Source organism: Penicillium solitum (assembly GCF_028829755.1).
Source record: "Penicillium solitum strain IBT 25940 chromosome Unknown utg000004l_segment0_segment0, whole genome shotgun sequence".
NCBI classification, from domain to species: domain Eukaryota; kingdom Fungi; phylum Ascomycota; class Eurotiomycetes; order Eurotiales; family Aspergillaceae; genus Penicillium; species Penicillium solitum.
Window position 1 is genome coordinate 1,782,610 of NW_027072124.1, and position 22,911 is coordinate 1,805,520.

Genomic DNA, 22,911 nt, shown 5'->3' on the forward strand with positions numbered 1-22,911 from the left:
ACATGAACACCACGCAGGCCCAACTAGGTGGGAAGGAAATGGGACTGCAGGGCACATCCTTCGAGGTCCGGGTGTTCTAAACTGGATCTGGATCTGCCTTGCTGACTCTAAGTCTCCTTGTTCTCTTTTTTCTCCCCGGTTGTTGATGCCTCACTGTGCCTAAAAGCCAGCCTCCATGCCTTACAGCCTGACGACTCACGATATGCCCCGTCAACCCACAATGTTACCGAGGAACCCTGTGACACCACCGATTCGATTAATATTGCCGGGGTGCCATTCATGTTGCTTTATGCTGAAAATGGCTGAACTCGATCTCTTATTCGGCCAGGTTAACATCGGGCAGCACAGCAACTAATGACGCGCAGTGCACACTTCGGCTTGGAATGGGCCATACATTTTTCCCCCTAATCCTTTCGCTCTTCGTCATAGTCTTTCCACCAACTCAGTCCTGATCCGCCCCTCCTTTAACTCGGGCTTCAGACTCAAAAGGCGTGTTGCTTTGATCCTTCCAATGTTAATACTCCGTATAGGTACTATGCCAACAGAGTTTCCTTGCATATGTCACACGAGCCCGCTGTTTTGGTCCGAATATTGAGAATAATTGTATCTGTGCCTGCTTTTATTGACTATGGCGCTCAATTAATGTGTTCTTATCAAGGGTTACCCGGGTAGTGTATGTGGTGAAGTGTTTCCAAGTTTGAATCGACCATGTTCACAACCTTTGCCTCTTCAAATACGCCAAATTTGAATTCAAATCCCAAATTGCAGTCAAATCAATCCAAACCAATCCGAGATCAATCCAAGTCCAACCCGTTTATTATTTTTCCAGCGCACAAGTGGGGGGTTGCGGGGATTTTCTACTTCCTTCACCGCCACATGCGCCATGGCCAACTCACTCGCTTTCCCTTTTTGGGAATTGTCACTCTACTCCGTAGTATAGGGTCTAGTTCATATCTCGTATACTATTTCTGATTGGTTTAGTCGTTGACTTTACATTGATTTATAACGCCGTGGTATCCCAAGGTCTTTACAATGTACCTCTTGTGCCTAATGGCACCTCATTGGAGTATTTTCCGGCCTCTTTTATTCATATTTAATGGTTCATATTAGTAGTCCGCATTAACCTCGCCTACTATCATACACGCAGATAAAGACGGCACTCGCTATTGAGATCTGGGCTGCTTTATCTTCTAGCAAGTGATCCAATTACGATATATATGTCAACCTTGCAAACGCCCATAAGATAAAAGTACCCATGAGAAGCCCAAGTATCTGGCATCATGTTCCATGCACCGTCCAAACGCCAAAGCAGAAAGGATATCGAACCCCAGAAAAGAAAGAGGAAACAGAGAAGGAAAGTGAAAAGAATGGGATTATTAACAAATACAGATCCAGAAAATAGATAGGTGCCATGCGCTCATAATCTGGTATCACAAGAAAGTAAAGAAAGGCCAAAAAGAAACAAAAACAAGAGGGATTCTGCTTGCTTGGTCAACCCAAAATCAAGAGAGAATTAGAGCACTGACGCCACGATGCACAGGCCCGGAGGGCGGAGGGCATCTGTACTCTTGAATGGACAGAGTAGAGAAAACGAGGGAAGGATAAATGCCCTCCTGGCCCTATGCAAATGCAAATGTCGCAATGGGACTTCCAAAATGGTGAGATCAGCCCTGAAATGTAAACGAGCACGCTTTATGCGTGTTTAGCGAGCTTCCAATGGCTCTCCTGTGCAATCCACCAAATCCAAAAAGACATTTCCATCGAAAATGAACCACCAAAACGTCACTCCGTGATCCGTCACAAAAATATCAAATGCAAGAACCGGAGAGGTGGGATACGGCTGGCTATATATGTATATAAGAAAACAGGAATATTAAAACAAAGACATGCTATTAAAGCAGCAAGATGTAAGGGGTGAAGGTGGCTAGGGCAGGCAAAGACCCGGGGGAAGTCCCTAGCGGCGAGTAGCGATGGTCTGTTGTTGGTCTGGGCTAAGACGGTCTCGCAGAAGCATGAGTGGGCGACCGGGCTCAAGAAGACCCATCATCATCTTGCCCAATTCATTGTGTTTGATCGGCTTGGTAACGTAGTCATTGAAACCTGCGCGGGCAGCGTTTTCAATTTGATCTGTCATTGCGTTTGCTGAAAGAGCCATGATTGGAATCTGTGGGTAATGGTTCTTTTGTTCCCAGTCACGGATATCTCTACAGGTATCGTAACCGTTCTTGATAGGCATCTGAATATCACACTACCAACCAACGCGGTTAGCTTTGCGGGGGAAGAAAGGGTGTACAGTAAAACTTACGATGATGAGAGAATAGTATCCCGGTTCTTTAGAGAGCACCATGTCAGTGCACTCCAGTCCATTGGATGCGGTCTCCGACATCAGCTTGATCTTGTCCAAATACTTCAACATGACCTATATATGAGTTAGCAATCAATTCAACGACGTTCTCATAGATAAACTTACATCTCGATTGGTTTCGTCATCCTCGACGAGCAAGATTCGATAACCCTTGTTGCCCAAAACTTCTTTGACCATCTTGGAGACAGTCTTGAAGTTGTTATTGATCTCGCGCGCCATGTCTTGATTCCGATCCTTGCTCAGCTCGCGCTTGCTCTTGGGGTCGAAGATACTTGAGAAAGCAGAAGGTTTGACAGGCTTTGGCACAATAAAAACCTGCTTTCCTGAAGCTGCTAGCTCTTTGACCCGTGAACTGATTTGACGCTTTTGGTAAAGGTCTGCAATTATGACGATGACGGGCGCGGGATCCAAGGCTGGGTCTGACATGTTTTGAATGACCTCCAAGATATCATCAGTTGGGAGGTTCAAGACAAGATGTGTGCAAGGTTGGGCATCGGAAGCAGAGTGCATCGCATCTTTCCATTCATCAACATCAAGTAATGTTGTGACCTTGAACGGAATCTCATGAGGGACGACCTGCTCAATGTGCTGCTTTATGGCTTGTCGGGAGTTTTTGAGCGGACATAGTATTACGATGGAGAAAGGACCATGGACGGGCACAGATACTGGTCCTATTGGTGTATCCGGAGAGGCAGATGCTTGAGACGAAGGCGACACAACGCCGCCCTGTGTGCCGGGCTTTGTGACGGCAGGCTGGACTATTGGGTTCGAGACTGCATCTGGCAGATTCCCCAGAGCGGTTGTCTGCTCCAATGGAGGCGGCAGGGGCGCGGGGCCAATATCTGGGGTCGGGAGAGCAGAGGATGTAATTGACAACGAGGCAGAAAGGGTGGTATCAGAGCTTTTCCCGGATGAGTCGGAGTTTCTGGGAGCTAGAGGTGGTGCCTGTTGATAAGAGGTTGTTCTGGATTTTGCGGGCCTTCTCGAAGCAGTTGAATTCTGGCGCATCAATTTGGGCTGTTCAGAAGGAGAGGGTGGCGGAGGAGCATCGACCTTGACGTTAAAAGAAAACTTTGCTCCCTGGCCCTCTTTGCTGCTAGGAGTGAGCTTGCCGCCATGCATTTCGACGAGTTGCTTCGACAGGAAAAGCCCCAGGCCGCTACCTGCATGTTGCTGTGTCCCATTTTCTCCGAGCTGACTGAATCTTTGCATCAGTCGTTCCGCGTCCTGAGAGCTGAACCCCTTTCCGGTGTCCACGACCTCGAAGTTCATGAATGCCTGGGTGTCGTTTGGATCTGCAGATGGATCCCGATACATGTCACAGCAGATGTGGATTTCACCCTGGGCGGTGAATTTGACTGCATTTCCGAGAAGGTTGATCAGGACTTGACGAATTCGGAACCGATCTCCAATCACCATCGATGGCAAGTCTTCGCCTATAAGATAGTTGATTTCGAGACCCTTATCGATCGCTCGTGAGGCGATGGTGTCGATTACATCCTCGATCATTGATCGGATGTGGAACCAGGATTTGACCATTGACATCTTGCCAGCTTCGACGCGGGAAACATCAAGGATATTGTCAACTAACTCGCGAAGATTGGTGGAGCTGTTCTGGATGGTGTCCAGCATTCGCCTCTGGTCACTATCAAGCTGCGTATCCAGGATGAACGGAATAGTACCAAGAATGCCGTTGAGCGGGGTTCGGATCTCGTGTGACATGTTGCTGAAAAACTTTGTCTTGGACTCCATTTGGTGATTCAACTGCTGCATGGCCTTGTTGAGTTCTCTTTCGAGGTTTTTGCGGTCGTTGATGTCGGTACATGTTCCGTACCAGGAGGCTTCCTCGCTCCCGAAACTGCTGGTCTTGACACGTACTACACGAACCAAATGCCACCGGAAATCGCCACCTCGAGAACGAAGGCGGATCTCGGTGGAATAGAATACACGGCCATTTTCGTCTTGCTGCAAAGAAGCAATGCCACGCCTCACAAGTTCATCAAGAGCTGATCCGACCATGAACTCAAAAGGCCCGCTATCATTTTCATTTCGGTCCACGTTCGGGGAGGTTTTGTTGAGGGAGAGTTCACCGCACTTTTCGAGATCGTCAGGATGAACATGTTTAGCGAAGCCAAGGTCGTGTGCCTCCTCGAGGGGTTGGCCGGTGTACAGATTCCACTGCTCATTGACGAATATCAATCCGCGGTTCTCTGTTGCCTCAAACACAACCTGTGGGATCGAGTTGGAGAATGCACGATACTTTGCATCAATGGCAAACTTTTCCCTCTCTTGAATTGCCTCAAGCTCAGCAATATGCTGCTCATGAATGTCAAGAAAAGAGCCAATCCAGTACAGTACCTCTCCTGTTGATGATAACAGCGGATTGGCCCGGAAAATGAACCAGCGATATGCCGATTCATCATTGAATCTTCGAACCCGCACTCTTTCTGTGAACTGTGCTCCGGTGCGCAAGGCATTAGCCCATTTGATATGCACATGCTCACTCTCGCTGCTGTGGATATTCTGCCAAGGATCGCGAAACTTTTGCTCCTGGTGCTGACTTCTTCTGTAGGCATCGAACTTGGAATTGGTCCAAATCACCTCACCACTCTGTGGTTTTGCCAGGAAGAGATGCAATGGGATCGAATTAAGCATCAGCTGGGCTATCGTGTCAGTGAACGGGCGCGGGAGCTCCCGCTGTAGTTGAGCATACAACGAGTTTGTAGAGGCTTGACGTGATGATTGCTGGGTTGGCGAAAAGGCATTGTGCGGCCTGGTGTCTTGCAGTGGTGATGCGACGTAAAAGGGTTGATCATGTAGGTTGGTGTCATCATTCGTGGTTGGTTTCCAGGCCACCTTGTCAGGAGAAATTGGCGTCGATGAGTCAATGTTGGTGGTCTTCGACTTGAGGAGCCGTGGTCTGTTTTGGGATGCATTGTCTCGGACGTTTTTATTTTGAGAGACATTGAAGTAGCTGTCAGCAGCTTCTCCGCCCGATCGTGAAGCCACACCGGGAGATTGGTTTGCGGACCCGAATCCAATATGCCCAAGATCAAATCCAGGAGTCCCCATAGCAGAAACAGCAGGACTGAACTTTACAGACGAACGATCACTAGGGCTAGTGATGCTCGTATGCGCGGACATTGGGTTGTTGTTGTCCCCCGCGGAGTAGCTGACGTGACCGCTTAATCCCGCAACAAGCTCTAACTCACTGCTTGCATCCGAGAAAGTGCCCCCGAGACCCAAAAGATGACCATAGCGGGGAGTTTCAACCTTGGATGAGAGTTGTCTTTCAAGCTGGCTATATCGCTGAGCCAAGCAGAAGGAAGTCGTCAAATGCGCCATCAGAAATGAAAGTGATTGCCTGAGGTTAGGAGGATATGGAACTATTGTGCACAACATCGACACGACGGCAACAGGGAATCTCAATGTCGATGAGGAATCCCGGTTAGAGTGACCACCATGTAACAGAGGGATGTGGATAACGGTCTTGGACTGATCGATCCCAATGGCCTCTAGTGGAAGATTATTAGAGTAGTCGTGTGAAGGTGGATGTTTGGAGAAAGCCTCTTCATCGACTGAATGGTTTGTGAAGAACGGATTGTGTTCTGCATGTGTGCGAGGGGCGGGCGAAGGAGCAGGGGACTGAGACCACGGAGACTGCGGAATCTGCTCGTATTCATCGTACTGTTTCCATCCACTGACGCCGAGGCCTTGCTGCATCGGTACACTCCCAGTTCCCCTGTCACCAGGACCATCGACATCAGGAGTAATTTGAACCATCTCATTTGGACTGTCGGCGGACTCGGTCCAACGCTGTGGATGTTGCGCGCTCTCTGTATATTCACGTGTTAAGATGGTGGGACGGGTACGCCCAAATAACCTAACCACACCCGTGCGCTTGATGAGAGGGTCTAGCTCTACCTCCAATGGTCTAGGTATGGGGAAGACAGCCTGCCGCATACTGCCGAGGAGACTGTCCATTGTATCGTGCTTGGCTTCGGGGTTCTCGCCCATCAGACGATCTGTGCATGGTGGGTTTGGGGAAGCGATGTGTACGTGCTTTTTCTCGGATTTGACATTTATCTTCGAAACTTGTGGTTGGTTGGGCTCGTGGGGGGTGTGGCCTTTGTTTTTATCAAACCCAGCGAATGAGTGCCGAGATAATAAAGATGGGCGGGAAGATCCAGGCATTTTAGCCTGCTGGAACACTGTCTCGGTTTTCTGTTGCGTGACGTTTTTGCGTGACTGATGTGCCTCCGCTGATGGTCCCTTCTCCGTATGACGCGCTTGAAGTTCATGCAACGATGTATCAACGTTCTGGTTAAAAATTGCTTTTTGTCCCCAAGGTACGTTCTCCAAATCAGTCACATCTCCAGGGACAGCGAGTGACACCCGCTCAGCCCCATAATGCGTTTGCAATATGTCAATGAGGTTGGACCACCACGCTTCGAGTCCCGAATCCGCATTCAGCTGAAGTGTCAGATCATACAAATTGGGACTGACAAAATTCGGATCTTCCTGGATTTGGTTATGGTGAGCGGGCAGAAAGGTTGGACGCGGTTCCGAAGCTTTGGGTTCTGGTAGAGTTTGGGAGGTTGGTGTTGGCGATTGAGATTTCTCAGATGGGAGTTTCAGTCTAAATGGTCCCCCACGCGCTGTTGGTTCAATCGCCATTTTGGTTGGTTTGTTCTGGATGTGTGGAATATGTGGGAAAGGATACGATGGCGTGTGCGCTGGTTTGCGATCGGAAGGTGTCTCTGTCTGGACACCTTTGATTGTGCCTGCTGAACCTGCCGAGCCTGCGGAGGTATGCACGATGGGGGCTGGAGCCTCCGTTGAGGTATTGGACGAAGTATTGGGCAAACGTCTCTTTCTTGGGGTATCATTCGAGAGGGCGGAGACGGGTTGACTCTGGGACGGAAGTGGTTGGGTTTGCTGCATCTGTTGGTATACAAGGAGATCTTCCATCTGCTTTCGAAGTTCCTTGAGGGTATGCGAACTCCGTCCTTGATCCTCCTGTCGCTCGGCTTCTGATCGTGCGTCCTCGGTGATGGGTGTTAGACCAATAACCTGCTCTGTGGAGTCACCGCGCGATAACCGAGATGGCTGGAGAGATGACTTCTCAAGAGCATCTACCCTATCCGCCAGTTCATCCACCAATTTTTGGGATTGGTGCCCATGTGGGGGGCGATGACCAGGCGATCTGAGAGGCTGCATATGATGAGATTGGGGCACTGCGGGTGGAAGTGTTTCTGTTGGCGAAGGGAATGGAGGACTCCTCCTACTATGGACATCCCCCATTCTCGCACCTCCGCGAGTGGAGGGAAAGGGTATAAAAGGATATCAATAGTCGTAGGTTGAGGTATGGGATGGAACGATGTGAGGCGTTTATGGCTTGACCTAGGGCGCAAATGGGGGAGGTCAGATGTTGGCGGGTGGGGGTGGTTAAGGGAACCAAGGAAATAAAAAACAGATTATGCCAAGGTTAGAATATGAGGTGAGAGTTGGATTTAGAATCATAAGAGATGAAGTTGAAGACGAATAAGGTTAAGGCGGTGTATCCAAGAGGGGGAAACCGATATATTGAGGTGTTCGAGAGAGAGTGTGAGAACTTAGGGACACAGACTGTACCAGGCCCATTGCTTGGATCGATATGGGAGTGGATGGGAGTGGATGAAGGAAGGAAAAAGTGGATTGGGGGCGTGATGCACCTGGGGGGGGGTTATGACGTAGGAAAATAAAAACTTGGCTTTTTTTTATAGACAACATATATATACGGTTATTACTTTATATTATTACAGGGTGTTTATTATATAGACTATTATATATATGCATTAATAGTATTCAACACTTGACTTTATAATCGCTTTTGCTTTCCTCTTTCTTATTATATGTACAGTATTGTATATATATATCTACACTCGACCTGTTCCCCTTTCAAAACTAAAAAAAGAAATTAATGTGACGTAGCCCTATATTTTGGCCCAGGCAGTGGTGGGTGTACATATGTACCTGGATTACCTGTACTCGGGGCTCCGGTGAACAGTACACAATATATAATGATCATGTTCGTTCAAATCCAAATCTCTCCCTTTTATACCGGGGAAAGTGTACTCCGTACACTGGCAATATTTATGAAATGTATCCACAGGGCACATGACCATCCATGGATATGTATCTTGGTGTCTGCCCTTCAATTACATTCCAAAAGGCGACTCGTGGCACTTCCGGATCGAAGGAGAAGTTCTCATGCGGTCTAGATCAGAGAATTCAAAACCCCTATCCCCCTTGTTCAGCCTCAGATTTACGGGGAATGGGGTATTGTAGAGGCCAAATGCATTGTCACACTTGCAGATGCCTAACCCCCCTGGGAACGAGGGGATCGACCCGCCGACGTCAACGGGGCCTCTGTGGCGCCAAATGCGCTCGATGTGGGAATATCGACGGTCAAAGCCCCCCTTTTCCGTAGGAAAATTTAATAGCGAAATGAATAATCTGGGGCAATGTTTTATACTTTAATTAATTTGACAATACATATTGTTAGCTTTAAATCGTATGTGAGCATCAAATGAGATTCTCCGGTTGTCATTTAACATAATATACACATTCCGACCACACTTGGCTGGCTCCCTTATATGCAGCCTAGGCTCTCTAGCTACATATGCAGTTATCCCTTATTCTTCTTCGAGCTTCGGGTGGCGCTATGCCTAGTTTCGTCTAATCATCTATATGAATGAGACCTCTGATCAACAATATGTTGCTTCCAATGTTCTGTTGGCAAAATAATAATTTGAAGTTGAGATTCATTGAAATGTACTTTACCTATCAGTCTAGGAATATGTTCAACGTTACCTAGGTACAACCCCCAAACAATTGCAGGTGAGTCTCCAGGACCACAACCAAGTGCTTATGAAAATACAGAAACCCACGTAAAAAGTCAAAAGGCTATACAATCATACGCTCATCCAACAGGACTAGGGGAACTCCGAAGGTTCCGACTTTAAGTCCACTGACTGTACAGGGTCTCGGCTATCTTTACCAACCTGGGAGGACTCATCCAAACCGCGCCGGGGATTCAACTCCCTTTGATAAACCATTTGTTCGTGGTCCTTCACACCCGAGCCTGTGGGGTCTCTCCGAATAAGAAAGCCCTGCACACGCGCATCATTTGAATCCATCTGTTTGACGGTGCTATCTCTGCGGCCCTGTAAAACGCGCGCCGACTTCTCATTGACCTCACGGAGTCGGTCAGTGACGCCATTATTCATCTGACCGATCCAGGATGCTTGAAGGGCGCCCGCAAACAACACCAAGAGGATTACAAGCCGAGAGAAGGTGCGCTGGTCAACAACATGTTGCTGCGGCCCTTGGTGGCGGTTATGCCAGTCCTCCCAGTCTTCCCATGTGGCATTCGAATAGATATTTGGTCCATGTGAGTCGGGTTTTATTGTTGTATCCAGTACCGTGTGGATCCAGCCTGTGCCATTTCGATCATAGGCCGCTCGTTTGACCGGATCGGAAAGGATGTCATGTGCGTCAACCACAATTCGGTATCGCTGCAATCGAGTTTCAGCGGTTAATTGATGGAAAAGAGGATGGTCTTTGATGGGTCGGTCGGGGTGGTAGATCTTAACGAGGTCATAGTAGTTTCTTTTCGAGTACGTCGCGCTGCGGGGTAGATTCAAGACATCATAAGGGGTGAAAGATGTAGTACTGGGCCATGAGTAGTTCTGATGTGGGAACTCTGCTTCGGTGGCATATCTCCTGTTTTTGTATGGTGCCTGCGGTCCATAGCTTAGAGAGATGTTGTTGAAACGAGAGAGTGGGAAAACCGCGGTGGAATTCAAAAGTCGCAGGCTTTTGCCATGAAAAATATTGATTTTCTTAAACATTGTCACATGGCGTCACTTCAGAGAGCACGGTCAAAATCTCCGTTGCACTCTTGTCTCAAAGTTATTTCGAGAGAGAGTAAGGTGATGCTCCCGTCCTTCGGAACGGCAGGCTTGGGGATGGTCACGTGCATACAAGTGTGGCAGCTTTGATCCAAAGATCTCCAACATTTTAATCCTTACGCCTGTCTTTCCCCGCAGTCCCGTTTCAACCGCAACAATGGCTGGGTCCATTGACGACCACCACGAACGCCGGCGACGCTCCGTGAATTCACCCTCGGATCGGACCCATGAACGCCAACGACGAGATGCACCTCAAGACGACCACTATTCGAGCTCAAGACGACGCGATGAAGACCGCCGGAGCTCTCGCCGGGACAGCCCTCGAAGGAGATTATCCCGAAGTCCAGCTGAAAGGACCAGCGGCCGAACTGATCGTGATCGACCTCGCCGCGAGCGCAGAGAGCGCTCAACAAGCTCAGCCAGAGAAGACCGCCGCAGACACAGACACCGCACCCATCGACACCGTGATAGCCGCTACGAGGGTGAAGGACGATCATCTCGGAGACATCGTGCTACGCGATCACGCTCTCGCTCACCACAGAAATCACGCAGCCCTCCACCACAAGCATTGGAACGACGCGGTCCCCTCCCCTCGCAGAACGATGCATTCACCGATGTGGCGCACCCTTCAGATGCACCAGTGCCAGAAAAGCAGAAGCCAAATTTCAACGCCACTGGCAGACTCGCAGCTGAAAGCAATACAATTCAAGTACAGGGTGGTACGGAAATAGTTTTGAAATACCATGAGCCTCCAGAAGCTCGCAAGCCTCCCTCCAAGGAAGCCTGGCGCATGTATGTGTTCAAAGGGCAAGACTTGCTGGAAACGGTTGAATTGAGTGAACGGAGTTGCTGGCTGGTCGGTCGCGAGCGATTGGTGGTCGACTTCCCACTCGACCATCCCAGCTGCTCGAAGCAACATGCAGTGCTACAATTCCGATTTGTTGAAAAGCGCAATGAATACGGCGATCGCATCGGCAAGGTCAAGCCTTATCTTATTGATCTTGAGAGTGCAAATGGATCCAGCGTCAACGGAGAGACCATCCCCGGTGGTCGCTATGTGGAAGTCATGGACAAGGACGTCATTCGCTTCGGCCTGAGTTCTCGCGAATACGTTCTCATGCTGCCACCCAGCTGAAGAGTGACGCTTCCAACTGTGTTCAAAGCATTGAAAGCGCTACGGGCTACACCAACTTTGATGAACGGAATGGGGAAATAATATTACAATTCGGATCATAAGTGATGTAAGCTTAACCCGGTCTTTGCAGGTAGACAAGGTCCAAGCCTTTGATCAATGCGGCGCTTGAGCTCCTTGGCCTTCACTTTCATCTGGCCCATCGCCTACTTTGTCTTCTGCTTAGCTTCGCCCAGTGCTTCTTCCGCCTTGCCTTTGCCCTTGCCTGCATACTCGGCCGCCTCGCCCTTCGCCTTGCCTGCATACTGGGCCGCCTCACCCTTCGCCTTGCCTGCATACTCGGATGCCTCGCCCTTTACTTCTTCCCCCTTTTCCCTTGCTTGCTTGGCCCCAGAGCCAACGGCATCCTTAATCTTGTTGGCGGCTTTCTCTGTTGGCAAAGTCATGTTAGCATCAGTCTCTGCACATTGAATCGAAGTCATGTAGATCAATGAGATCCCATTGAAGACATACCACCCGTATTGATGCCCTTGACTGCTGCATCAGACACAGTCCGGTCCGCTTTCTTCAATGTCTCCTTTGTCGCATCCACAGGTCCCTTGTTGCACGGGGCTGTAGCTGAGATGGATCGAATTGCCTGGAAGCCAGGTGCAGTTTGTACCGCCACCCGGGTTCTCAGGAGAGGAGCGAATCGTGATGCGGACATGTTTTTGGATATGATTGATGTATGTAGTAGTGTGGCAGAAGATTCCGATAGCTTGGGTGAATTGGAATATAAGGGATGAAATATTTGATAGGTTTCCCCAGATTAATACCGAGTAGGTTGTTTAAATAGGTTGGAGCTTTAAAATGTCGGCGTATCATACTTGGTTTCTACTTGATCGCCCCAGCTGTTAAGTTGGTTTTGACGACGTCATGAGTATGTAGCTCATCTCTTACGTCGATTGACAGTCAGTCTTGGCCTGATTTTCAAGGTTTCTTTCCCTAATCAGGTTATTCTGTTTGGTCACGGGATTTATGCACATCTAAATCCGGTTTCGAGTTATGTCATTTTTGGTGTCCTTTTGTTTTCTGGATAGATGTAGAGAGATGTGGGCGACAGCGGCCAACAAGGATAGGTAGAGCCCCAATAACTGCTAGACAACAAGCTGACGGCATAAAAAATAATAATAGATATTAGTGATATATAGTTTCGTAGTATATCAAGAACAACTTACTCAACTGCTCTAAAATTAAGAAAATGAAGAATAACAATTCATCATCACCTTCGGAAATCCACAAAGGTGTATTCAAGGCACGGATATCGGTGTAATAGGTATGAAATTTTCAGTAAAACACGGACCAGTATAGGATATATTCTGTGCTGGCTACAGTGGGCATTTCTAGAGCACACTGCCATGTACCTTACTCGAACAGATCTCCAAACATATCACCCGAGGACAACTAACTATCTGAATGTGATGGGATGACTAGATAGAAGGGGGCAGGACCCTGAACTCAGACTTTGAGATACTCCGAAATATATGACCGAAGTCAAGCTGGTTTCTGTATCCCGGAACCAGGACCGGCCCGCTGCTACCGTTAAACTCTCGATGCACAGGTCTCGTCACTCGGAGTGTGTCTGGGTAAATACTTGGGATTGTGCTTCCATGTGCCAGGATCTCGATTGGGATGTTGTGCGATCAAAACAATGCACCCTAGCGTTGTCTCAAGTTTAGGGAAAACCCAACTTGGCCATGATTCGGAGTCTCATGATACTATGAAACATCACTCAAATATGACACCTGAATCCAAGCAAATTGGTATTGTACTTTAATAAGGTAGGATATAGCGGTGTATATATCTTTTTGTGATAAAAGTATTGCATTAGGGATTAATTTTGTCACAAAATATAGGGCAAACCTAACTTGAATAGTGTCCGAGGTCTCATCATAAGTGATCTAAGCTAGCAGTCGTTTACAACAAATCAGACTTAAATAACATTGACGTCAAACTTGTCAATTTGCGTTGTCCTACCCAACCGAATTTGCAAGTATACACCGTAGTGCGACCCTGGGATCTAAGCCGTTGGCAAAACTTTGACCAAGAAGTGAAAGACACCAAAATGATATCCAGAATGGCAATGCATAGTTACATATATATTTCCATTCACTGGCGCGTAGGTCTGGTAGCTTGGAAACCTAGTAAATAAAACTTGGATTGGATCAAGCTCCTGTGGTGATGATCGTGAATGCGTACTTGGTTCTTCTGAAGCACACGCGAACGTCTCGGGCTTCCAAGGTTAGCGCAGGTCTACAGGTGACGAAACCAACCATATATAGATAACTCGCTTCGGTATAATTGGATTTAAAATAGAAAAATCCCAGAAGGCTCGTAGACAACTCGTAGATAACACCTAGATAGAACTTTAGTACAGTGTTATAGACATATGTTAAAAACAATAAAACAATAATCGGCCTCATAAGCTTCCGTCCTTAGACCTGGATATTGACAATTGAGATCATTTACCACAAACTGCTAGATATCCGTATATATAATTCGCAAGCAATCTAAACCGAATACAACCATCCAATTGATCCAATTGATCCAATTTACCTTCCAAGAGGGGGAAAAGCAGCTTTCAAATGTTGTCTAAGTTTGGAACGTTGGAAGGTTCCGGGCCTCATGTCAGCGATGATTCTACCTAGGTATGTAGCCTTGGAGCCTTGAGCCCTGGGGGTACCTAACCTGCGTAGCCCAGGAGGAAGATTTTCTTTTTTTTCTCTTCTCTATGCTCTTTCCATCTCTTCCTCTCTTCCTCTCTTTCAACGCATCAAAATAACACGTCCTGTGTTGTTGTTTTTATTTATTCCCGCACCCTGATTTCAGTTGATACATTTCTACTGCCTCGACCTTCAGTGTACAAAGTCACTCAAAATGGAGTCTACAGCAATCTCCAGTCACGTTAACCTTTCTAATCCAGAGGGGGAGAACGCGCTGGTTGGCGATGTTTCCCGTGAGCAGGAAAACGTAGCCCAAGCTGAAAAGCCTGAGCTCAACGTTGAGAACCCAAACTCTGAGGGAACTGAGTACGCGAAGGGTCTGAAATTGGCTTTGATTACACTAGCGTTGTGTTTGGGAGTCTTCTTGGTAGCCCTTGGCATGTTTATATTTTCCTTGTCTTTTGAACCTTCCAAGGTTGGAGGTAAACTGCAGGGCCTAGCTAACACATATTCTCTTACACTGCAGACAACAGCATCATTGCCACGGCAATTCCAAAGATTACAGACCAATTCCACAGCCTTGACGATGTCGGCTGGTATGGAAGTGGTACGCTAAACTGCGAGGCAACTTCGACGATGGACGAGAACTGATCATTTTCTTTACTTTCTTTCAGCATACCTTCTCGCCACAGCTTCGCTCCAGCTAATTTTCGGAAAATTCTACACCTTTTTCAATGTCAAATGGACCTTCCTCACCGCCATCGGAGTGTTTGAGGTGGGCAGTCTGATTTGCGCCGTGGCTAACAGCAGCCTGACACTTATTATGGGCCGTGCCGTTGCGGGAATGGGATCTGCGGGTATTTTCTCGGGCTCGCTCATCATTGTCGCCCACGCAATCCCCCTAGCGAAGCGCCCATTGTCCAACGGCTGTATCAGTAGCATGTTCGGCATTTCATCCGTGGCTGGGCCTCTACTTGGAGGACTTTTCACCGACAAAGTGTCATGGCGCTGGTGTTTTTACATCAATCTTCCTGTCGGAGCTGTCACTGTTTTCGTGATTGCAATCTTTTTCCCTGCCCCCGACCACCATAACAAGAAAACGACATGGGCGGAGCGCATTAGGAAGTTTGACCCCATGGGTACAACTCTCTTCCTCCCTGCCATTGTCTGCTTGTTGCTAGCTCTGCAGTGGGGTGGCACCATCTATGCCTGGAATAGCTGGCGCATCATTGTGTTGTTTTGCTTCTTTGCTGTTCTCATTGTCCTGTTTTCAGTTGCCCAGTACACCCAGAAAGAGAATGCTACAGTGCCACGACACATTCTCTCACGTCGTACTGTCTGGTCTGCTGTGTTTTACAGTTTCTGCGTCGGCGCTGCCTTCCTCTCCTCCATTTACTTCTTACCCTTCTGGTTCCAGGCCGTGAAAAACGCCAGTCCCGTCAGCTCAGGTATCATGAACCTGCCTATGTTGATTTCCATGGTGGTCACCTCTCTCATGGTGGGAATCATTATCACCTACATCGGTTACTACACACCCTTTATGATTCTCGGTTCAATCCTTCTGGCTATCGGATACGGTCTGATGAGCATGTTCCACACAGACACGTCTAAAGCTGTCTGGATCGGCTATCAGATAATTACCGGCGCCGGTGCAGGTTCCGGGATGCAGCAATCTCTGATCGGGGTTCAAGTTGTCCTTCCTCTTGCTGACGTACCCACTGGCACAGCTATGGTCGTCTTCGCCCAGACTCTTGGTGGTGCTCTCTTTGTTTCTATCGGAAACAACGTTTTCAGAAACAAGCTTTTTGAGTACCTCGCGAAGTACGCCCCCAAAGTGGATGTGGCTTCGATCCTCAAGGCCGGCGCCACTGGCCTCCAAAGTGTTGTTGACAAGGATGACCTACCTAAAATCCTCCATGTTTATAATGACGCCCTTGTCCAGACCTTCATTGTCGGTGCAGCTATGGCTTCTATCAGCATGATCGGCGCTTTGTGTATGGAGTGGAAAAGTGTTAAGGGAAAGAAGCTTGCGCCGGGAGGAGCCGCATGATTTTCCATAGGCAACTTCTCCATTCCAGCTTGGGAAGGTTTCGTCCTATGTTAGGGCCCTAAACTCTTCTTTGCTGGACTCTACAACCCTTGTGGTTGGATCATTGGGGCGAGTGATCGTTCCCAAGCCTTTATCGACAGTTCGATTCAAAGTGCAAAGGCCGACGGAAATGAAAAATTCCTGCTCAATGGCATGTACGTATCAAACGAATTTAACATGTCATTTCACTTTTCTTTCAGATATAGCTCATTGTATTGCACTATCAAATCCCAACCTTGGAACATTTTGAACTCTGCTTATCGGCCAGTGATAACCCTAAACTGCCACCCGTGGACCTCGGGACCTGACCAGCCTGGGCATCTAACCCAATACGTCTTAGCGTCCCGTTAACCCCAGATAAGCAGCGGAGAACATCGAGTTTCAGGTTGACTTCACAATATCATATCATCCCATGGGACATTCCACTCTATGAAATGCCAAGCAAGCGACGGATTTTGTCCTGCCAGCCGTGTCGGCGCTTGAAGACACGATGCGAAGTTCTTCCGGGTTCGAGGCAATGTGCTCGGTGCATCTCCCTAAGGTTGGTGGCCTAATATAATCCCATCATTTATGAGGATTGATGGGGGGTTAATCGGACAACGAATAGGCTTGAATGCTCTCTTCCATCCACATCTGCTATCACTAGCCCGGATTCAAGGTCTATCGGCAGACCAGAGAGGACTTCTGACCAGCATCTTGGATGCCATTGTGCAAACCGGTATTGTATTTCTAATTCCGCTTGTATAGACCGACGCTTCGATTACTAACCGATAAGCACCAGACTTGATGCCATCGAAGCCTCACTCTCTGAGATGAAAGAATTACTGAAATCCCACCTTCTCGGCAATGACCGGTCAATGACAAGAGATCCTGCCAATGAAATGCACGGAACGAATAGTAATTTACTCCCGCGAAAGGATATCAATGATAGCAAAGCCACTATGCACGTCCCCTCAGAGACAGACATATCGGCAACCACCGACATCCAACCAGCACCAATCACAGTGGTCCGCCACGTTGGGAGTCTAATCACGGAGCCCGTAACAACCGGGGAGAACGACTCGCTCCGTGGAAATATGACCGAGATGGGCTTGGACTCGGACAGTTTCGCCAGCGTTTTCCAGCACGGCTTCGAGCAGATAGCATCATGGTACCCATTTCCGAATGAGACCCTGACGGATCTCAAGGAGAACCATCCGCTGCTCTTTGCCGTATGTCTTCTAGCAGGAATCCGAGCAACGGCCGGTCTAAACCGCACCAACTTGCACATAACCCTTCATACGTTGGTCAAGACCCACTTGGGCATGAAGACTTTGGATACACCCATTGATATCTCTACCATACACGCCATGCTTATCTTCAGTGCCTGGAGTTTTGGGCCTCTAGTGCCAGGTGGTAGGTATATTGATAGCTGGTTGATGAGCAGCACAACCATCACCCACTGCATGCTTAGCTTTCCTCTATCTGAGCTTGTGTCGCTCGTGGGCTTGTACGATGAAACAAATCGGAACATGTGCCGGATGTGGATTCAGGCGTCGCTGGTACATCTGAAGTACGTACTCTTCAAAGTTACAATGGTAAAATCAGTTTGGAATGGGCATCAAAACTGACTAGATTTCAAGATATGCAATTGGCACCGGTCGGCCATCAGTGGTTTCATGCGACCGTCTTCATCAGTGGACAGAGATTGTCAAATACCCCGGCTTTGAAGCATTCGACCACATCATTGCCACAGAGCTCAAGCTCTATATTCACCTGTACGAAGCCATCTATCACACCGTCAGTTCAGTGCCGGAGGCCTGGGAGAACGTGAACAGATGGGGACGCAAATATCTTGGAGGTGAGCATGTTACTTTAAGCGTGCTGGTTACTTTAAGCGTGCTGGTGTACTATTTTCCGTACTGACTTTCAAACACAGAAGGCACCAATACACTGAGATGGGCACACTCTTGCGCATCCCTAATTTTATCTCGCTGGGAACTGGCAAAGCAGAACCAATCCACGTCTCCGAACGCGCTGATGCGCAACGAGCGTATAAACGAGCTGACCGAAACTGTTATTCGTTATGCTCAGCGGGTACTGAGAGAGATTTTTGTCCTCTGCACCGCTGAGACTCCGTTTGTCAGACCAACATACGACTATCTGCTCACCGCATATGCGGGCGTCACTCTAGCAGAGTACTGTGCGAGCATACCTGACGTGCATGCAACATATACACTGATGGAAGATGTTCGGACGCAGGCGAGGATTCCCAAGAGCATTGAGGGAGTATTTAGTTGGGCAACGAATGTTGTGCAGAAGAAGGCAAAGGATGTTTTGGACTCGAAGGCAGCAGTAATTCCCGATGACACGTTTTATTCATACCCAGGCTCGGTCGCAGACTGGGCGCCATTTCGGTTCATCGATTCGATGCCCGCTTCTGATTGGGACGGGATGAATGGTTCTATGCAGCAATTTTGAAATCTATACAAGGGGCGTTGTTTATTATTTCACAGTAATTTGAATTGGAATACATATCTCTCCGAATAAATATTATCTTCAATCAGAAATAGGCTTTCCGTGTGAGAGTTCAAGTCGGTTGCGATGCCACTGGACGTGAAGGTTAGCTACGTCCCATACCGAATAAGGTTAAATGGGGATAAGACTTACCTTTCCACAAGAGATAGGCTCATAAAGTGCAGGATGAGTCTCATCAATACACGAAGGCACAACCTTACAAACCGAATCCGGATTGAAGCCCAGGAAGAAAGGCATTGAGTACCTGGAGGTAGGCTGCCGATTATAAACCCTATGCACGGTGGACTTGAACCTATTATTCGAAAGACGCTGCAGGAAGTCGCCAATATTAACCACCAGTGTGCCAGCTATAGGCCGAGTATCGAGCCACTCATCACTGGCAGACAGGACCTGCAAACCGCCAGACATATCCTGCCACAGAAGAGTGACGCACTGGATATCGGTATGCGAGCCGATACCGACATCGACATCCCCATTGTTTTCTTCAACCGCGTCGGCTGGGGTAGCTGGATAATGTACGTAAAGCCCGTCTGCACCGGGGTTAGTGGTCACTGCATCAAAGTAGTCTTCCGGCATTTCCAGAGCGAGCGCAAAGATACGGATCATCTTGCGCGCGAGCGTGAGACGGCGCTGATAGAATTCAATTGTCGTTTCGTGGAATCCAGGGAGATGACTTGTTGTCTCCCATGCAAAGTCATTGTCACCGGACAGCTTGTCCGGGTCGGAGACAGTTGGATCATTCTTGGGATTGTACCGCAGAGAGAATGTTTCTTTGCGATCTGAGAACGTTTGTTAGTCATTGGCAATATTACCAGGATATGCATGCCCAGGTGGGAGTGAAAAGGGGGTGGTTACCCCTTGTTTCAGTTTTGTTGACTTGGGTAGTCCCCAACCCATGCCATCCATCAGCGTTCTTTTGAATCTTGCTTGATGCTAGCTGTTTCTTTTCGATAGGCTGGTCGAAGAAAGCTTTTGCTTGGGACAAGGCATTCTCAATGAGCTCTTCTGAGATCCCGTGGTTTTTGATATAGAAGAAACCCGTGCTCTCGGCCGCTGCTCTGACTTTGGACGCGAGGGATTTTCTTGCTTCCAGATCCTTGTCGATAGAAGCGAGATCTATGATCGGAATTTCATCCTCCGTTGGCGGCCGCGGAGGAGCAGTGGATACCCGGCGGAATTCTGGACCGCTGAGTGTCAAGAGTTCGACTTGAGTATACTCGAGCAGGGTTGTCATGATTAGTTTGATAGATGGCCAATACCAAGTCGAGGATGCTCGTGAATTTATCCATGGTTCTTCTCCCCGCAATATCCTTGGAAGATCAAAGGGTCAAATCCAGCGATAACCGTCGGAGGACGCGTTGCGACGGCAATCGCCGGGCTAATCTCCATACGCCCACATGCAAATGTGGTTGGTTGAAATGATAAGCTGAGATAGGCCGTTACATGTGTTACATTTGTTTTGACTTTTAATTCTCTTGAGATAGCATCGTCGGCGCCTCTCTGGGAGAGTGGTGTTTTGCAGGCTGCCAGTGGACAATTGCGGGTGACTCCTTATCAGTCCATTGGCCACTCCAAATTGTCAAATAGCCCTAAAAAGCACGATATATCCTGCACGTACTTCTCCATCTTCTCCCCTTTATTCAAGTTTCAGGATTCGCCACTAAGATCAGCACTCGAATTCGACCATCTTTTATCTTTTATATTTTTACCTTTTTACCTTTTTCTCCACCCTCTATCTACCCCACCAACCTAATACAACCTCAATTATGTCGAAACTATCTCGACTGCATGAGCTCCTAATAGTGAAAAGAACTCAACGAGATGGCGTCGATCGCCCGGTTGATATGCTTGACAATGACTCTATCCGACCGACACCAGTAAAGGATCGAACATGGTCCCAACTCACCTACATGATGTTCTGGTTCTCTGCGACTGCGAACGTCAGCAATCTGTATACGGCTTCCACGGGAATGTCCATGGGATTGACCATGTGGGAAGCAATCGGATGCTCCTTCGGCGGTCAAATTCTTGCCGGTGCCTTGATGGCTGTGAACGGGCGTGCTGGCGCCATGTATCGCATTCCGTTCCCTGTTCTTTGCCGCTCCAGCTTTGGGCATTGGGGAGCATTGTGGCCGACTTTCAATCGCGCGGCCATGTCAATTGTATGGAATGGTGTTAATTCCGTTCAGGGAGGGCAATGTTTATAGTGAGTTTTTGACGGTGAGCGAAGCGCGGAAAGTGTGGTTATTGACCTTCGTTCCTAGTGTCTTCCTACACGCTATATTCCCTTCTATTGAAAACATCCCGGATAAGATGGGATCTAAGTCGGCTTTGACTTCAGCACAAATGATGTGTTTCTTCATCTATTGGTACAGTGACTAGTATCTCAATGCTTGATCTATGGTTAACCCGTTTCGACAGGCTTATCAATTGCGCATTCTTAGTGGTGCCTGTACCAAAGATGAAGTCTCTGGTCTATGTCAAAGTTGTGGTTTACTTTGGCGCAGCCTTTGCTATGCTGGGATGGACTGTGTCTCTCGCCGGTGGCTCTCTGAAGACAATCAATGCTCCTTCGGAGATCAAGGGTACCGAGAAGAGTTATCTTATTTTCAAGTTCCTCTTCTTGGGACTCGCAAGTTGCGGAACCTTTATCTCCAACGCATCCGATCTCCAGCGATATGCTACAAAGCCCAATGACGTCCTCATTGGCCAGTTTGTCAGCTTCCCGCTGTCGAACTTCCTAGTTGCCATTTTGGGAAATCTTATCGCATCGGCTAGCAAAGCCATCTTTGGAGAGGTTTGTTATATCAAAAGCATTATTAAAACCTCTGGACTGACAAAATTCCCTAGCTTATTTGGAACCCGCTGAACTTCTTGGACAAATTAATGGAAGGAGAGCGATACACATCTGGCAACCGCGCGGCCTGTGCCTTCATTTCTCTGGCATTCGTTTATTCGACCGTCTTCTCTGCCATTTTTGAGAACTCTATCCCGTAAGAATCCAATCACCTTCTTCCACATTTCTGTGTCAAATACTAACCACCCTCAGTGCCGGTAACGACATTGCAGCCCTACTACCAAAATACATTTCAATCAAACGAGGATTCTTTATTTGTGCCGGTAAGAAAAGAAGAAAAGAACTTGAACAATCCCACTTGCCTCAACACGAAACTAATAAAAAACAACCAGTCCTCTCCTATGCAATCTGCCCCTGGTATCTCCTCGCATCAGCCTCAATCTTCATCACATTCCTCTCCTCCTACCAGATCTTCCTATCGGCAATTACCGGAATTCTCATTTGCGATTACTTTCTCATCCGCCGAGGGCTGCTCAACATCCCAGCCCTGTACGTCTCACGCCCAAGTCCGTACCGGTACTTCCATGGATTCAACCCGCGCGCCTTCTTGGCGTACCTTATTGCTATTGCGCCAAACTTTTACGGGTTCCTTCACCAAATGGGTGTCAAGGCTCCTCTAGGTATCCAGCGATTCTACTTTATCGCTTACCCTACTGGTCTGATTGTTGCATTCGTTGTTTATTACTTGTCATGCTTGGCTGTCGCCCCGGCTGATATGAAGGACGCATCTGGATGGATGGAGCCCAAGGACTTTGTGGAGGATATTGATGCTTCTGGGAGTGATGGATACACTATTAATGCCGTTGAGCCGGGTTATGCGGAGAAGGGGGCTGTTGCGGTTACTACAGCAGCTCGTGGTGAAAAGGGTTCGTTTTAATGAGATATGTCTGGGAGATTTTGGGGGTGCTCAGATTGCAGAAGGAAGCATGATTAATATTTCGGAGCTCATATACACAGAATTTGAGACATTTTATTTTTATTCTATACAGTTCATTTATTCTTTTAAGTAATTAGGTGTACTGAATTGAATGGCTTCTCTAATTAAGAACAGACTGAGGCTCTACCGCAGGTTTCACCCCCGGGGACTAGTGCCCCGGCACACGATCATCTAGAAATGGGAATGACTACTCCGTAGTAGGTAATCCTTTGCCGTTAGTGATAAACCAATAGCACTAAAGTAATAAGCCTATCGGCATTAGAGTTTGCTGTGGGGCCAGTATCCATGGCTCTATTTGCCCACCTCCGACAACATAGAGTACCTAGAGTAGACTGCACAGGGCCAAACTGATGAGCC

The 22,911-nt window shown here is 48.1% G+C and overlaps 8 protein-coding genes across 8 annotated transcripts; 4 read left to right on the top strand and 4 right to left on the bottom strand.

The window, feature by feature from the left end:
• Positions 1-1,954: 1,954 nt before the first annotated feature.
• Positions 1,955-7,585, bottom strand: pkhB (putative sensor histidine kinase/response regulator; the record flags this gene model as incomplete). The annotated part of the gene is made up of 3 exons (XM_040958343.2): positions 1,955-2,248; positions 2,306-2,419; positions 2,471-7,585. The coding sequence occupies 3 exons, from the start codon at positions 7,583-7,585 to the stop codon at positions 1,955-1,957; spliced, it is 5,523 nt and encodes a 1,840-aa protein (XP_040811246.2).
• Positions 7,586-9,342: 1,757 nt separating this feature from the next.
• Positions 9,343-10,260, bottom strand: N7455_006688 (J domain-containing protein; the record flags this gene model as incomplete). The annotated part of the gene is made up of 1 exon (XM_040958372.2): positions 9,343-10,260. The coding sequence occupies one exon, from the start codon at positions 10,258-10,260 to the stop codon at positions 9,343-9,345; it is 918 nt and encodes a 305-aa protein (XP_040811195.2).
• A 217-nt stretch (positions 10,261-10,477) lies between these two features.
• On the top strand, positions 10,478-11,455 carry N7455_006689 (putative FHA domain protein SNIP1; the record flags this gene model as incomplete). The annotated part of the gene is made up of 1 exon (XM_040958276.2): positions 10,478-11,455. The coding sequence occupies one exon, from the start codon at positions 10,478-10,480 to the stop codon at positions 11,453-11,455; it is 978 nt and encodes a 325-aa protein (XP_040811227.1).
• Positions 11,456-11,658: 203 nt separating this feature from the next.
• Positions 11,659-12,158, bottom strand: N7455_006690 (uncharacterized protein; the record flags this gene model as incomplete). Its single annotated transcript, XM_040958315.1, has 2 exons — positions 11,659-11,882; positions 11,966-12,158. The coding sequence occupies 2 exons, from the start codon at positions 12,156-12,158 to the stop codon at positions 11,659-11,661; spliced, it is 417 nt and encodes a 138-aa protein (XP_040811190.1).
• A 2,210-nt stretch (positions 12,159-14,368) lies between these two features.
• On the top strand, positions 14,369-16,204 carry N7455_006691 (MDR family MFS transporter; the record flags this gene model as incomplete). The annotated part of the gene is made up of 3 exons (XM_040958342.2): positions 14,369-14,636; positions 14,681-14,761; positions 14,829-16,204. 3 exons carry the CDS (start codon positions 14,369-14,371, stop codon positions 16,202-16,204), a joined length of 1,725 nt encoding a protein of 574 aa, XP_040811179.2.
• Positions 16,205-17,025: 821 nt separating this feature from the next.
• N7455_006692 (transcriptional regulator family TF) lies at positions 17,026-18,703 on the top strand (the record flags this gene model as incomplete). The annotated part of the gene is made up of 3 exons (XM_040958366.2): positions 17,026-17,795; positions 17,866-18,083; positions 18,162-18,703. Coding segments are annotated over 3 exons (1,530 nt in total), but the record flags the coding sequence as incomplete, so codon positions are not given.
• Positions 18,704-18,781: 78 nt separating this feature from the next.
• On the bottom strand, positions 18,782-19,994 carry N7455_006693 (isopenicillin N synthase family dioxygenase; the record flags this gene model as incomplete). The annotated part of the gene is made up of 3 exons (XM_040958391.2): positions 18,782-18,832; positions 18,893-19,539; positions 19,616-19,994. The coding sequence occupies 3 exons, from the start codon at positions 19,992-19,994 to the stop codon at positions 18,782-18,784; spliced, it is 1,077 nt and encodes a 358-aa protein (XP_040811265.2).
• Positions 19,995-20,526: 532 nt separating this feature from the next.
• Positions 20,527-22,494, top strand: N7455_006694 (nucleobase cation symporter-1 family protein; the record flags this gene model as incomplete). Its single annotated transcript, XM_040958382.2, has 6 exons — positions 20,527-20,966; positions 21,025-21,129; positions 21,182-21,557; positions 21,611-21,753; positions 21,810-21,880; positions 21,950-22,494. The coding sequence occupies 6 exons, from the start codon at positions 20,527-20,529 to the stop codon at positions 22,492-22,494; spliced, it is 1,680 nt and encodes a 559-aa protein (XP_040811197.2).
• Between the last annotated feature and the right edge of the window lie 417 nt (positions 22,495-22,911).